This window comes from Sceloporus occidentalis, unplaced genomic scaffold (assembly GCF_023333645.1).
Source record: "Sceloporus occidentalis isolate IW3139 unplaced genomic scaffold, rSceOcc1.0.p SCAF_56, whole genome shotgun sequence".
Lineage (NCBI taxonomy): Eukaryota > Metazoa > Chordata > Lepidosauria > Squamata > Phrynosomatidae > Sceloporus > Sceloporus occidentalis.
Window position 1 is genome coordinate 5,418,995 of NW_028317036.1, and position 16,149 is coordinate 5,435,143.

The following is a 16,149-nucleotide window of genomic DNA, read 5'->3' on the forward strand; positions in this document are numbered from 1 at the left end:
TTACTATATGAGATCAACTGACAGGGGATAATCTCTGATTGTGTTCAGGTGTTAAACACAGGTATTATCCAATGTATAGAATGGGGTTAAAGGAACCTTACATTCAATGAAACTAGATAATAAATGGTAGGAAGCATATAGCTAGTTTTCCAGAAATCAAATTTTTTTTTCACTTGTGTCATGCTCAGACATGCTGTCACTTTGTCAGTGTTCAGTTACAATAAATCATAGACGATACAAAGTGTCCTTTCATGATTATTAAGTGGAACATCTCCTTCAAAGAAACCCGACAATATATATTTGTTCACAATTCCCAGTTCCATTAAAACGTGTTGCCAGAGGGGCATTTTAATTAATTGCAAGACAAGGGTCAAATATGCGATATACAAACAAAGGAGAATCCAAGTTCAAATAAATATCGTTATACTTGTATATAGAGAACAAAGAAGTATTTTACATGTCCCTGCATGTCACTTTGTTTTGTAGAGACATTAGGATGTTCCAGGAATAGGCTACATTGATGGTTCCAACAAACTCCCGAGGCCTTATGAATATGTCTTGGGTAAACTTGGGAAAGTAAACTCGGAACCACATTCTCTCAACTCTCAACACCCTCAGCAAAATAAATGCCTATATGTTTTATACAAGGGAAGCCTTTATGTTGGCGTGTCTTGTAGATACATAAAGAAGCATTAGAATTAACTTTGTGGGTTTTTTTTGCTTTCCAGCTGCTGTGGACGATAACTTTCATTATGTTCAATCAACCAAGCCAATATCTACTTGCACCACAAAGCATTTTTATGTTTGCTCATGGCCGTGTCAATTACAGAGACATCCGGATGTGTTTGGGACAATCAAACGTTTGTCCTACTGCTGCCATGACCAACAATCACCAGCGCAAGTCGGCCGCTGACTGGGATACCAGGATGAGTTTTGCAGTACACAGACCTGACACTCACATATGGACAATGTTTTAAATGCAGAGTATATGGTATAATGACAGAACCCCTGGCTGTCTCTAAAATGTACATCAAAGCATTGCCTTATGGATCAGTGACCGTGTCACATTTTTCAATGGAATAATAACACACGTTAAACTTTACAAAATCAGGTTATATTGTGTCAGCTCTAAAGAAAAAAAAATGACAGCTGTATTTTTTGCCACTGACTTGCTTCCATGACTCTTTATGGAATCGCGCTCCAGCTGCTGAGTGGTATTTTTGTACTTTATGTCTTAACAAGGGCAGATTTTGTCATTCCTGGGAATCTTGGCTTATGAGTAATAGACTTGTGGTTTTAGCTCACCCTACATGAAGTAAACAGCCCCCTCTCCCCTCTGCTGCCTATCCACACAGTGACTAAGACAACTTCTCAAGCATTAAGCAATAATCACATGATGGCATCTGTCACACATCCCTAGGAGTTCATGGGTAGAAATCACCTTGTTGGGACCTTTTTATAAGAACCATATCAATAAGCACATGATAGGCGATAGTGACAAAAATAGTATCCGCATATTGCTGTTTTGTAAGTGAGCGCTTTTATGTATGGTACTGTTTGAAGTATTCATGGTGAAAAATCAGGAGTAAAATAAAAGTGGGATTATTATTATGATTTATTGTCTTATATTGTGCCATCATATTCCACAATGTTGTACAATGGGTAAGTGCCTCATTACTTCACAGAGTAAACAAACAATGCTTCATCGCCAGTCAGGTTACTTGGAAACTATAGAGAAACTATTGTTTTATGCCTGGTGTTCCCTTTGGATCATTTCCATAAGTACAATAAACCGCTTCTTCCAAACTCAGGCCGGGCGTACATCATATAAGCAGGGCCCTCTTTAGTTAATGAATCAGTTTGTTGGTCTGTTAATTCTAGTTTTGCCATACCCCTTGACAATATGCATAGCTGAGAACTCTCTGGCGTCTCCAGGTGAAGTTCCGCTTCTCCAGGTCTTCAGAGAGAAACTCTGGGTAGCGGGAGTGGTGTAGTGACACGTCCTGCTCTCCGACCACTTCCCCACCAACCACCAACCACCAACCACCCCTTTAACTTTGCTTTTGTAAGATAAAAGTTTTCAGAAATGGATTGTTAAATGTTTTTTGGCGTGCTTGGAAAAAAATGTGCAGGTGTAAGAATTATGTTTTAGAGACTAGATGAACTGAATAGTTCTTATCTGCCATCAAATGCTATGACTCAGTTTGTTGATTGCATTTACTGTATAATTGAATGTAACCAGCTGCTTTGACACAGATTCACTATTATTCAAAGTTCAGTGACAGCTGGTATCAAAATCTGCTTATTATACCTGAGAAACGTACAGACCTGCTGAAGAGGCTCTTGGTAAATAGATTGCTGAGCCTCCAGGACAGTCCTTAGACCTTCAGGTGGGAAGATTGATTTTGCGTCCATTCGCTCCCTATTGGTTTCCACCAATGTCTCGCCAGTCACCTTCCACTCCGGAGTTTGCGTACAGCTAGCCACTACTTTCCATCTCAGCTCTGCCTTTTCTCAAACCCATATCAGAGAGGGGGAGGGAGATCTCTGTGGCTGCATACCTGGGATGTTCCCAGGCATGCTAATTGCTTCCCATGCCTGCCATGACCTCAATTTTCTTCCCCTCACCCCACCCTTCCAAAACAGCCAGCTTTGAGCCTTTCACAAGACTTAAATATTATTTAACCCCTTAACGACAATTGCCGGTCCTGGCACGACACGGAAAAGCATGTGCTTTACGACAATTGACGTGCCAGGACCGGCACGTCTTTAAACGGGTGCAGAAAGCGATCTACTTTCGCTTTCTGCACCCAAAAAGCGTTGCTGAATGCCTCGACATCGAGGCATTCAGCAACGCCACGATCGGCACGAAGGGGCCATCTCTGGCCCCTCCACGGGGCGTCAACATCCGCCATACTTTGTATGGCGGCGGACGCCCGTTTTAAAAGCGTTTAGGAGGCGATCAACTATCGCCTCCTAAACTTAAATGGTGTCACTGGAATGCCTCGATCAGGAGGCATCCAGCGACACCAAACACTTACCTTTCGGTGGGCTGTGACCGCTCCGGAGAGCGGTCACAGCCGCAGCTGCCGGTGATCTTCGCCATCAAGGAAGATGGCCGCCGCCCTGCAAGAGAAACAAGCAAGTTTTAAAAGCTCGCTAGACGGTCTCCAGACCATCTAGAGAACTCTGGCTCCACTTGCAGGTTGAATACAGGTACTGCATTCACCATGCAAGTCAATGGAGCCCAGCTTTCTAATCACATTGTGATTAGTAAAAAAAAAATTAAAAAATAAAATAAAATTAATAATTAGAAAAAAATAGTAAAAAAACAGTAAAATGTAAAAATCATTTCCCACTGATGTCACTATCAGGGGAACCTCCAAGTTGAAAAAAAAATGTTTAAAAATTTTTTTTTAAAAAGGCAACAAAATATAAAATATATATATAAAAAATATATTTTTGTGAGCAAGTCCTAAAATTAGCATATTAGCTTAAAACAATTCTCGCATGGAAAGAGTTAAAATACTGGCATATTAAATGCCCGTGGGGTGTCTACTTTTAAAAAAGGTATGATTTGATGGGGTAAATTGAATTGGCCAGGTTCAACAAGGTCCCAATTAACACCGGGGGAAGGATGGCCACACATCTAATTTCCAATTAGAAAAATGCACACGTACCAAATGTGGCCTTTTAGTTCCCCCAAAAAATGACAAATTCATGCATGTGGGGTATCACTGTACTCAGGAGATGTTGCTGAACACATATTGGGGTGTCGTGTGACAGCGGCATATACCAGGAGCTGTAAATTCATACATAAAGTAGGTGTGTGTGGGAAAAATACACACACAAAAATACTACTGCAAACTTTGAAACAATGCTGGTGGTAAAATGTGTGCATGCAAAGAGTTAAAATACCAGCATTTAAAATACCCTGGGGTGTCTAGTTTTCAAAAATATATGGTTTTGTTGGGCACACTGAAATGGCCCGGCTCAAAGATGTACCAAATAGGGCATGGGCAGTGGATCCCCAAATGCCAAAGTTCAACATTGAAAAATGCGCATGCCCCAAATGTGGCCCTTTTGCCCCCAAACAGCCAGGCAAAATCATTCATGTGGGGTATCACTGCGCTCAGGAGATGTTGCTGAACACATATTGGGGTGTTTTGTGATAGTGACATAAACGAGAACATTTTAATTCATACCTGAAGTAAAATGTGTGTGGCAAAACAAATGCAAAAAAATGACTACCACAAAGTTTGACAAAGACTGGTGGTAGATATGGTGCATGGAAAGAGTTAAAATACTAGCATTTGAAATACCCTGGGGTGTCTAGTTTTCAAAAATATATGACTTGATGGGGTAAATTGCATTGGCCGGGTTCAAAGATACCCGACATGGCACATGGGGGGAAGAATTACCAGATTTGGAAAAAATGGCTTTGAAATAGCAAAACGCTACCTGTACTTATTGCCCCATAATGGGTAGAAAAAAGCAAAAAAACATAAAAACATTGGGTATTTCTAAACTCAGGACAAATAGTAGAATCTATTTAGCAGGTTTTTTCATTACCTTTTATAGATGAGTAAAAGATTTTTCAACTAAAAGTTAGAAACAGTCATTTTTTTCTAAGTTTTTCACCATATTTTATACTTTTTTTAGTAGTAAATAATAAGATACAATCAAAACAATGTCATCTAAAGAAAGCCCTTCTTGTCCTGAAAAAAACAATATCTAATGTGTGTGGGTTCAGTAAACGGGAAAGAAGAAAATTACAGCTAAACACGAGCAGTGCAGAAATGTTAAAAAGGCCATTGTCACGAAGGGTACAAAAAGTAAAATCAGCCTTTGTCACGAAGGGGTTAAACTTAATTAGTTTATCATGTATTGATTTACATTATGCCATCATATTTCGCAGTGCAGTACAACAGGATATAACAAGAAGAGCATCACATAACAGTAGAAACAAACAGAAACAAAAAGTGAGAAGAGTGCTGATCGAACAAGCTTACAATGAGAGGTCATTAAAAACCTAAGACAAGTAGTTTAGATTACTGTTCATAGTGCTGTATGCACAAAGTGGGTTTCTAATACACATTGCTTATTGCATGTAAGTGTATTGGACTGTAACACATTTGGAAAATATTATAATAAATATTTTAATAATTAGAGCAACCACAACAGATATATAAATCTTCTGATCTTTCTTTAACAAGTACTTTGGAAACTGTTCCTCCTACTGAATATAACACTTTTGTAGCTAAATACAGAATTAGAAACACTATTCCTAGTGCTGTTGAATGTCCAAACCCTTTCCAAGACATATTTCTTTAATCATATTAAAATTTACCTTTTATATTTTTTTTTGTGGAAATACTTAGTTGTTATGTGATGCAAAAGCATCTTCTCGGAGGTTGTTGCCATACAAATTGAAAATTAGTTTTTTTGCGTTGCTTTCAGAGGAAAGAATAAAATGTCAGAACTGCTATGGTTTGTTTGCTTACCGGATTAAGATTTAATTAATCTTAATTTAATGTCTAAGTGCAAAAGTCTTAATTGGTTCTACCATGTTGAGGCATTTAAATCAAGTATTTGTAAATATGAATTAATACAAGATACTCGGATGCCATATTCCAACACTGTCCATGCACACTGAGTGTTGATGATACACAGTGTGATATATATATATATATATATTATTACATATGTTTTGTAATGAGCATGCTTAATGAGCCACTTATCAGTTTTACAGAATCAAAAAGTGCCTTTATGAAGGCCTTGATTCCTTTAGATGATAGCGGGCAACCTTTCATGCAATATTTGTGGTCCACCATCAGTATCATCTGAAAGAAAAAATGAGGGATTCAATAGCAGTGAAATTGTAATTCACTGCTGAATTAATGGGCATTGTGAAATTATAATCATGTACAATGTATCACAGCCTCATAATAAGGTTAACATTTAAAAAGCACTAACTGTGACTAACTGTGGTTTTCAGTTTTCTATTATTAACATATTATTTATAAAGTACCAACGGATTCAGTAGCGCTGAATTAACAATAACATTAAAATTGACAATATCCAAAACGTGCCAATTTGACTGATAAAGCCATGACCTGTTTCGATGAAATGCATTAAAAGGCTGTGAATATCTTTCTTTTATCTTCTTCTGTTGCTGAAGTCTTCATTTTAATATTGCTGCAATAGCACTACTTATTCCTCTAAGCATCTCATGAGTGCATCTACTTTATGGGGGAGTTTTCTATTGCAGTTGATGCTACACTATGTGTTTGCTCTTGATTTTATATATTTATTATATATATCTGAACCACATTTCTACTTTGAAGGACTCTTGTGCTTGTTAGTGCATTATTGATATATTACATATTGGTATTTATTTGCTGATATATTACACTGTGATGGGTTTATTTTTTATCTGAGTAGTTTTAGTGATCCTGCGCCATCTAATAATATTAACACACTGGTAAATAAAGAAAGAGGGTCCTGCTCTTGAGAGCTTACAATCTGATGGTGGTTTTTATCAGAAAGTTGGAATTGGTGTGCTTATCTAAAGAACGTAATGGCATGTTTTGTGGAGAATACAGGAAGAACTGGTTCCCAAATTTGCCTGTAATATCAAATCAAAGCAGATAACATTTAATTTATCTCACACAATTAGCATATGTAAGCAGGTAATTGTGAATGTGGGGTGTGTACTTCTAGATCTTTGACCGAGTGATGCTGGGCTTAAGTGAATGAATGGCACCCCAGCTAAGTGGATGTTTCAGATATTGTACATATTCCCATGGTCCTCAGGTTGGATTGATAAAGGACCAAGTCCTAGATGCAGAATAGTTTCAGAAATACAAGCGAAGCACTAAAAAAATGGCTTCTAGATGCTGTTTTTGCTTTTTATGTATTATCCTCAACATAAATTTATATCTACCTCTGGCGCTGCCCTAGACCTGACCCAGGGCAGCACACTCAGCAGCCCCCTCCATATTCTTCATTCTCAAAAGGAGCTCCAAGATATAACATCCTATCTAAGACACCGTGTCCTAAAGGCCTTTAAAAGGCCATAGGGTAAATGGGCCAGTTCCTGCGTGTATTGGATTTCTTTTCTCCTATAGCTTACAAGGTTTAACAAACAGGACTCTACACAAGGTCTGTTATTTAAATATGTCAGTCCTTAAATCTGGGATCTCTCTGGATTTCCCCTGCAGGCTCTCGCTATGACAGTTAATTACTGGGTGGTCAGACAGCCTTTTTTATCCTCCATGAGGAGGTCCTGCTGCTGGGTCCCATATAGAAATAGAAAGGGCATTGCGGAATATGATGGAGCTACAGCAATCAATACATAATAAAATCACATGTGGCCTTCCATATCATCCTCCCTGTTTGAGGGACACACAACGGGTTTGAAAATAGCAATTGATTTTAGTTTTCTCAGCGGAAAATAGTTGTGAATGAATAAAAAGAAATATATTAGTCCACCTGGCACATCCCATACTGTGTTAAAATAAAAGGCAGGGCACAACTGGAAACTATCTTCAAACTATTTCATACTGGAAGAATATTGTACCCACATCAATTGTTAGTGGTTTCTTTCGCACTGCAAAGGCCTATTATTTGTCTACCCAGATTGGGGGGGGGGCTTTTTTAAATGGAACTGTTTTGCTATATCCAAAAACACTAAAGCAAATGCATCAGTTAACTTTGGCGAACGTGGCCATCTGTGCTTTGCTTCCTAACCGAAGACAATCACTAGGGCTCTTCACAAAAGTACGACCGTTGCTCTGAAAGGACAGGCATGTTTGGAGAAAACATTTTCAAACTCCAGATCAACACGTGCTTTTCTTTGTTGCTTCAGTGAGAGTTGGCGGTTGAGGAATCTGGCAGTGGACCAAGCACACTGACAGCTGTAGTACCACATGTGGATTATGGCCTGAGAGCTCAGCAGTTGATATGGCAGTCGACAAAATTAAAAGGCTTATCTGTTAAACTATGACAGGGAAGATGTTATGGGTAACAGATGACACCATGCTCTGCATTATATATGCTACAGCTTTCAAAGTACATAAAAAAAGTCAAATTTAATCTCTTTTGACACTAATATTTGTATCATTGAAACAACCAGGCTGCTTAAACAGATGTTTGTACAGTTCCTTTTCACAATTGATTCTTATGAATCATTTTATTATTTCTTAAGTTTAAAAGAACAGGAAAGTAAAATAAGACTTTTACCCAGAAAGAAAAAAAAAGTCTCGGCTTTACAAATGTTTATTATAAAAAGTTTAGAAGAAGATTAGGGATACACACTACTTTTATCTCCTCTTTAGAGGGTGTTGTGTTTTAAGAGTGATTTTGTAGAAGATTAGTAAATGTGGGACAGGAATATTCAATTGCTTTCCATAGTTATTGTCCCACTTTTACAACGCAAATCGATCTTTATTGGATTTCACATACATTTTCTATAGACATAAAAATGCAATTTTTTACAACTAGTTAATGGTAAAGCACTTGTAATAATAAATGCAAATAGATTTTTCAAAATGTTAAGCAAAGAATCTATGTAGGTCTTCCCTTTCCAGACACCTCCTTCATTCATTAGTAGTCTCCTTCATTCATTTTTTTACCCCTCTATATGTACTGTATTTCCGTATCCCTCACACAGCTTTCAGAACTTTTGGGTATTTACATCAAAAATCCGTTTTGATGTACAGTGCCATCTAGTGGATGAGCACAAAGAAAGGCCAGCACCCCCATGCTTTTTTCCTGCACCTTTGGAATTCCATTCCCATCCCCCACTCACATCACCAATCAGTCATAGATAAAACACAATCTGTCAGCAAGCCGGTAGCTCCATGAGTGGAAAAAAAGGTATTTACTATTACATATAGTATGTACAAATCATACATTAATTTATTAACATAATATAATTTATATAATGCCTGCAAATAATAGAGCACAGTACCTAATGTATGAAAAAAACAATATGTAAGGTAAAGAAAACCCTTCTTATAATCTAGGGTAGTAACAGCGTTAAGATGTCATTATGACACTTGAAAATATGTAAAGGAATTTTAGTAGAATTTTTCACCCAAATTATGTTTAGCTGTCACTAGAAGAATTTACATGCTTTATGCCTTATGACATAATGCATGTGCATGTGACATAATAATTGTGTACGATTTCCAACAAGGCGCAGACCAGGGCTGCCTTTTGTCATAGTGGGGCCCGGGGCAGCCCTACCCCGGTGGTACTCATGCAGTCATAACTGTTGGTGATGAAGAAGCTAGCATATACCTCTACACTATTGAGCCTTCCTTTTCAGTGCATGAGTGTCTCCTGATGCTGGAATACAATGTCATATGCTGTCATCAGCAACATCAGGCCGCAACAAATTACAAATAAAAAATGTAGCAGTCTTTGCCAATGGCTGCACAGACCACTATCATGCCTTACAAACTTCTAGTCCTTGGCAGATGTGCCCAGGGGAGTTTTGCCATGGGGGTCCCTTTTGCCATGTGTTAAAGATGGGTCTGCACAATTATATGGTGCATATAACACTCTGCCAACAGCTATCAACTGAATGCACATACAGGCAATATCTGCCCCCCCCACTGCTATTATTCCTGCTTTTCTAATATTTTTCAATGCATGATGGGAGTTAAAGCCCTCTGCTGCTCAGGGGGGCACAGTAGGTATTTTAAGAATACATTAGCCCACAATCAATGTAGGATGTCAGGTTCACTTTAGCAGTTGTGCTAATTTGCTGAGGAATGCTCAGAGGTGTGGATCAAGGCACTGTGGGATCATTTTTAAACATCCAGGAAACCACAAGAAGTTCAGGTATTTAAATGAACAGCTCATGTTCATACCGTGATTTGCAGGGATACGCAACTCCCATTGGGCCTGGTGGTCACGGGTTCAGGTTTAGATCAAAAACTAATTTCCTTGTTGTGGTGGTGTCCATCTGCCCAAATTTCCTGCTCACTGTAGGGATGGTATTTAGAAAGAAAAGTTATCACTTGCGTTAAATGATTCAGATTCCTGTTTTTTTTCATGCACATACAGTACTCTGACTCTGGGATCAATCAGGGAATCTAGCTTATTAATGCAGAAAATCAACAGATTTTTTTCTTATGATTCCCATTTCTTGTTATGCTTAGGGTTATAGATTTTCTAAATGCTCAGCATTTAGCTTTTACACTGTCTCTCCCCTTTCTCTATACTTTATGTTTCTCTTCACCCCATTCTTTCTACAGTGTAAGCTTGCAAGCAGGGCACTCTTTCCTTATCAGATTGTCTTAGTCCGTCAGTCCTACTTTTGTCATACCCTTTGACTATACCCTACTCTGTAGGACACATACTGTATACCATAACTACAGCAACCATTGCTAAACTGAGTGTTGGTTGGAAATGTAGAAAGTCTTTCATTCAATCCAGAGTAATGTCACCAGAAAAACCATCAAGGAGTCTCCTAAAGGGTCCTGTTGGTCAGTTGGATTTCTTCATCTTACCTCAATTTACCTACAACCTTCTATTTTGCTAACCAAATTTTGTAGGAGAGCCTTTCTATGAATTCATTAAGACACATTAAGTTTATCAAACTATAATTTAATTGACACATTTCAGGCATTTACCATGCTAAGGAAATATGACACATATTTACAAGCCACTAATTATTTATGGTGCCTACCTCATTGAGACAAATAAGGTAAATAAATCTATATAATGATATACATTACCTTGTCTGAATATTATTTCCTCTGGGGTTGCCGACCCAAATCCTGTTTGATTTTTGACACTAATTATTCAAGTTTGGAATGTTTTCTTGCTATATATGTTTTACATGGGTTACCATCTATTAATCTGGACATAGCACATAACTATTTATCCGGACGCATACAGCTCTCATCTGCTTGTAGCGTCAAGCCTTTTATTTCACTGACTTAATGGTTTAGAATAATAGTTTGAATTCAAATAATTAGCCCTGAAATACTTTGGAAAACCTAAATGACCTTTTTACGATTGCTACTCAGCAGGGCAACACACAGTGAAGCTGCTGGTCATATGACAAATTTAGCTGGTACACTGGGCATCAAAAGATATCAAGCCATTAGTGTGGTGATTATAAAATGTTCTATTAAATAAATAGCATAAAAAGCTTCATTCTGAAAACTATGCAAATGACATAAATGCACATTGTGAAAGTGGCCATTAAACTTGAAGCAGTTTATTTTGGCTTTCTATTGAATGTGTTGCACTGTGTCACTTCACAGATGTTTAGCTCACCTGTAAACTTGATGACATTTTGATTTTCTTGTCCCTCTCCTTTTTTCCACCCTCCCTCTCTTTCCACCTAACTTTCTTGTCTTCCTCCCTCTTCCCCCCTCTCTCGTTTCTTTCTTCTATCTCTCTCTCCCCCCTCGTTTTTCCATGTCTCTCCTTCTCTTCTCTCTCTCATTCTTTTCTCTTGGTGTCTTTCATCTCCCTCTCTTTTGTTTTCTTGTATTCTTCCTTTCCCTGTACACACTATCCAACAGCCCTCTCCCAATATACACAACACTACCTGGCAGCCCCTTCGGCAACCCTATACATCAGCACTTCCACAACACTATGTGGCGGTCTACCCATGACTGACAATTCTCACAGTGACAAGGCTTTTACATGTGTAGAAATATAAATAAGTTTGAAAAAGAGGTCAAGAAATCAACAGGTTAAAAAAAATGTTGCCTAGTTTTTGTTAGATTTTAGTGTAACAAATAAAAATTTGTTACATGTACAAATACAGCCCTACTTGTCTCAAGTGTGGGTTCACTTATCGTATAAAGGGAAATTATGGTTAACTGAATATATAGTTAAAATCACAAAAACGCTCATGCCTCTAGGTTGTTAAATACCTATGTCATGATTAGGGTTTAGGATTGCATGGTGTCAATCCAACATCAATCCTTTTCTATGCATTTTTGTGTTTAGAATTGCCATTCTTGAGGCAGAAAACTGCGACGTACAGAAAAAATGAAGTTGTTTACAAAAATGCGGAGCAGGTGTAGATGTAAACTAGGCAATAAATATTTTACAAGTGCTACATGAATTGCTGTTAATCATTAATAGGTATCCTTTCTTCTTTACTGCATTTCAACTGTTAATCTATGAAGCATTGTTTGCTCTATGACTGTAACGGCTGAGTGCTCCAGTTTCTTTCCTCTTCTAAACTTCCTTAACCAGGTTGAGGTAAACATCGTCTGTCTGAAGATCAGTAAGAGGTATGCACCTGTCACAGAAAGCCAATCAACAGGTCATCTCGGATAAGCAGGCAAATTATTAATCAACATGAATACACACATATGTATTACCGTGCAGGATTCATACGTGTCTTAGTACACTAAATTGCTGAGACGCACTAGGATTCCTGGTGCAATGTTTTGAAAGTGATCATATCAGCCTATCGCATTCCATTCAACAGCATTATTCCACTGGTTACTATAGTGATAAAGCTACTTTTCTGGCTTTCGTAATCATTATTTTTTTAACACGTTTTATTTTCAAAGGGGACGACTTATGAAAAAGCTAGTACATAGTTGTTACAAACATTGTTTTGTGTAAACGGGGCAAGACTGAGGAAGAAAAGCTGACCAGGCACCTTAAGGTCAGTGGCCGCTAAAGACATGCATGAGGCCTCAAGCTGGATATGCACAATTACATTAAACTCTCACAACCGGGGGCATTTGGTCATGTGTATCCTACTTGTGTCTGCACTCTAAAATACTAGATCTGTAGTGCGAGTGGCAAAAAAGGTAAGTAACCCACACCATCTTCATACCTGGGAACTTTCTAAATGCACTGAACCATGAAATATTAACCCGTTAATAGCCCATTGTGAAGATCCTATGGAGTGACTTGCCAAATGTGTAAAATGTCTCCAATATACTTGAGTCACCTGCATTTAAGCTGGGATATTAATGGTAATATACTGGTAGCAAAAGCACCCACTTATGTATGAACATAGCATTGTAGAATAGGAAGGAGTCAGCTCCTTTACCCTGAGATTGCAGCAAAAACGCTGAGACTCGGGGTCAGAGCAGGCCCTTACATGGTTCACAGTGGGTCCATGAGACCCATGCCCTGCTTTGACAAGGCAGCAATTTGCTGCCCCAAGGCATGTTCTTTCAGGATAGATTCCTGAAGAAAGAGAAGAGTTTCTGCACCTCTCTTTCTTTGTGAATCTATCTGCATTATTTTTGCCTTATGCATCTTTCTTCGTGCGCTTCTTCTCTTGTCACCTTTTTATTTCTTTCTTCCGCAAAAGATTGGAGCCATGAGGACAGCTTCATCCCCGTTCCTCCAACTGGGCGAGAGTGTGTGCCTGGAAGCTCTGCCTTTTTACAAAGGTTCTCAATTACTGTCAATTTTGTATACTGTCAATTTTGATGCTATTGTAAATTCCTACTCTCTACCTATTGTAACAGCACTATAGAATCAGCTAACAGAAAGTAAAGGTGGTGTGAGCTCCCCTTTAAGAAATGTGTTATTTCCTCTTTTGACATTCTTTTTCTATATAGCTATTAAATTGATATCAGCAAAATAATCTCATTTTTTGATTACAGAAGCTGGGTTTGTTTGAAGGTTTCTTTTTTCGTATAGTGTTTTGTTAAACTGGAAACAAGAAATACAGTGATTTTTTTTATTTCTCACTTGAGATAACATTGACTGCTCCCTACTACAAGTAGTATTAGCTTTGTTGTTTAATAAAAATTCCTTTCCCCAACAATAAAATGCGATGTTGATGATTTTGAAAATCTGCTTGCACAGTTTAATAGCTATTGAGCAATACTTTCAAAAATAAATACGCTTCAAACATCCATGCAGCTTAAGAGGATGGATTTCCAAGAGTGATTTGGTGACTTTCAGAACTACAGGCATATTAGGGGTAAGATAGGCCTCTCTGCTAAGATAACATCCACAATCTCCCCTTCTGTCAGAGGAGAAGAGAAGTTAAGTTACAAGGTCCCACCTACTCTAAGTGCAATCTGAGTACACCGACTACTTGTCAAGTAAGGAGAGGGGGAAATGTCTACAGGCAGGAAATTGCATCTGTCCTGCATTTGATTTAGGAAACAAAAAGCCTTTAGAAAATGAACTTGTCAGAACCTCTGCGTAGGATTATTTTACACAGAGGTCTTCAATAAATACACTCCTGCTAGGGTTCTTACTGGGATTAATGGTGTATGACTGGGAAGTACTGTGTTCCATAAAATAATTTACATCGCAGTGATACGCTCTACAGGAAAGTCAATGTATACTCCTGGATGAGGAACTTTTTTTTTTTTAACCCTTTGTCAAAAAAATACGTTGTTCCTAATTGCTAGGGTATCCAAGAATATTTAATAAATAATACAAATCTCACTTGTGCTTCCTTTTGTCTCCTGCGTAAACACACTAAAACAGTTTTGAACATGGAATAGGAGGCAAGGGGGATATACTAAATAAGTCCACTTTTTGTACATAACTCGGAATGTACTTCTTAAGCACTTCACAAACTTAAGTGGAGCTACACTGTAAGAACTACAGCTTTTCTAAGTACTAAAGGCGTGTGTTATTATTTCCTGTAGTGAGCTACATTGTTGAGTAAAGGAATGGTGTGATCCTAGACACAGATACACACATATCCTGAATGTACAATCCAGATGCAAATTAGGTCTAAAGCTAACAAAGCAGGAAGGCGAGGATGATATGTCTTGTTCCATTTGCTAGATTTGGCTCCCTGTCCCGTTTTATTTGTGTACAGGAATTCGTAAAGGGATGTTCTTCATTCATAAAATTAATTTTTAATCCATTAAAACACATTGTAGAGTTACGCAGCTCTGCAAGGCGATGACATAGGTTGGGACGCCAAACTCACTGCCCAGCAAGTAAATTTCCCCTGGCATTTATTGTCTCCTATCTAAAACTAATGCAGATAAGTTTTTATCTAGAATGTGTCTATTTACCGTACTTTGTATGCTGGCATGCTGTTCCCGCTCCCTAATTAGCAATAAGGCACCTGATGGCACTCTTTTAATACAATCTAATATTATTAGTACCTGTACTATATTAGTACCAGTGTATGTGTTTGTTCTATATTTCTTTAAAAGAAATCATTAAATTCTACTATTAAACAAGACATGGCTCAAACCCAAAAATTCCTGAGATCTGAAAAGATTGTATTAGCACAAAAAGGGTCCCATTGAAGTCTTATATTCAATCCCCGAGGGCACAGATAAAACCAATTGAACACATCGCAGCCCAGCAAACCTCCATTGTCCACTGTTTCAATTCAAAACAGTAATGATCCCTATTGTTTCTTAGTAAAACAGCATGCAAGTACGGATTAGGGATGAGAGATACATGAAAGGGGACGGAATAAATCACGTTTTTGCTATTGCACTTAAATAGGACCTGAGTTAAGTATATTTCCATTTATTTCAAAAGTTCTCATGACAAGAGTTTGTGCAGCCTCGGTAATGCCTTGAACAGAGGAAATCTGGGAGTACTTTTTCATTCCTCAGGCTTCTGATGTAAAAGATTTCTTTCATTAAGTTTAACTCAGCGCAGGTTTTGGCTTTTAACTGTACCTTAAACGTGCCTCTCCTTTGTAGAGACCATTTCATTTCTGGGACTTGGAGCCTCCTAATATTATTCTGTCTCTTTGAAGCCTCAAAGCTAGATGTGTAATGTTTGTATATATATATATATATATATATATATATATTTATTGTTATACTTATTTTTCATAGTATTTTAGCGACAAATCTTTCCTCCATAACAAGTACCCAGTACACATCCATTCCGAGCCTGCCAGTATGTTATTAGATCATGTGCGCATTTTCCTATGTTTGCATATTAATCATCTGGCAGATATTAGCAGTTCATTAGGTCAGTATATGATGCACAGGTAGAACTATGTATGGCAGGGGTGTCCAAGTTTTTTCTGCAGTGGGCCACTTCATCAGAATTGTATACGTGCGCGGGCCGCACTCATTTTTCACTGTGAGAAAATATGGCCTTTAATAAATAAAATATTCACCAAAACGTTAAGGTTGGTTACGAGGAACTGGCGTAATAACCAGGAACCGTTCTTTGGTCGCTATGGTGACTACAGCA

The 16,149-nt window shown here is 38.1% G+C and overlaps 1 protein-coding gene across 5 annotated transcripts in view; it reads right to left on the reverse strand.

Annotated features, from left to right (window-relative positions):
• LOC149287862 (disks large-associated protein 1-like) overlaps nucleotides 1-16,149 on the reverse strand; it is a 127,880-nt gene that overhangs the window by 22,584 nt on the left and 89,147 nt on the right. For 2 of the 5 annotated variants that reach the window (XM_089492373.1, XM_089492375.1), the window contains exon 6: nucleotides 604-613. The exons of the other annotated variants lie outside the window; for them this stretch is intronic. In XM_089492373.1, coding sequence (XP_089348499.1) covers nucleotides 604-613 — 10 coding nt within the window. The remainder of the gene's footprint in view (nucleotides 1-603; nucleotides 614-16,149) is intronic. 5 annotated transcript variants of the gene reach the window in all.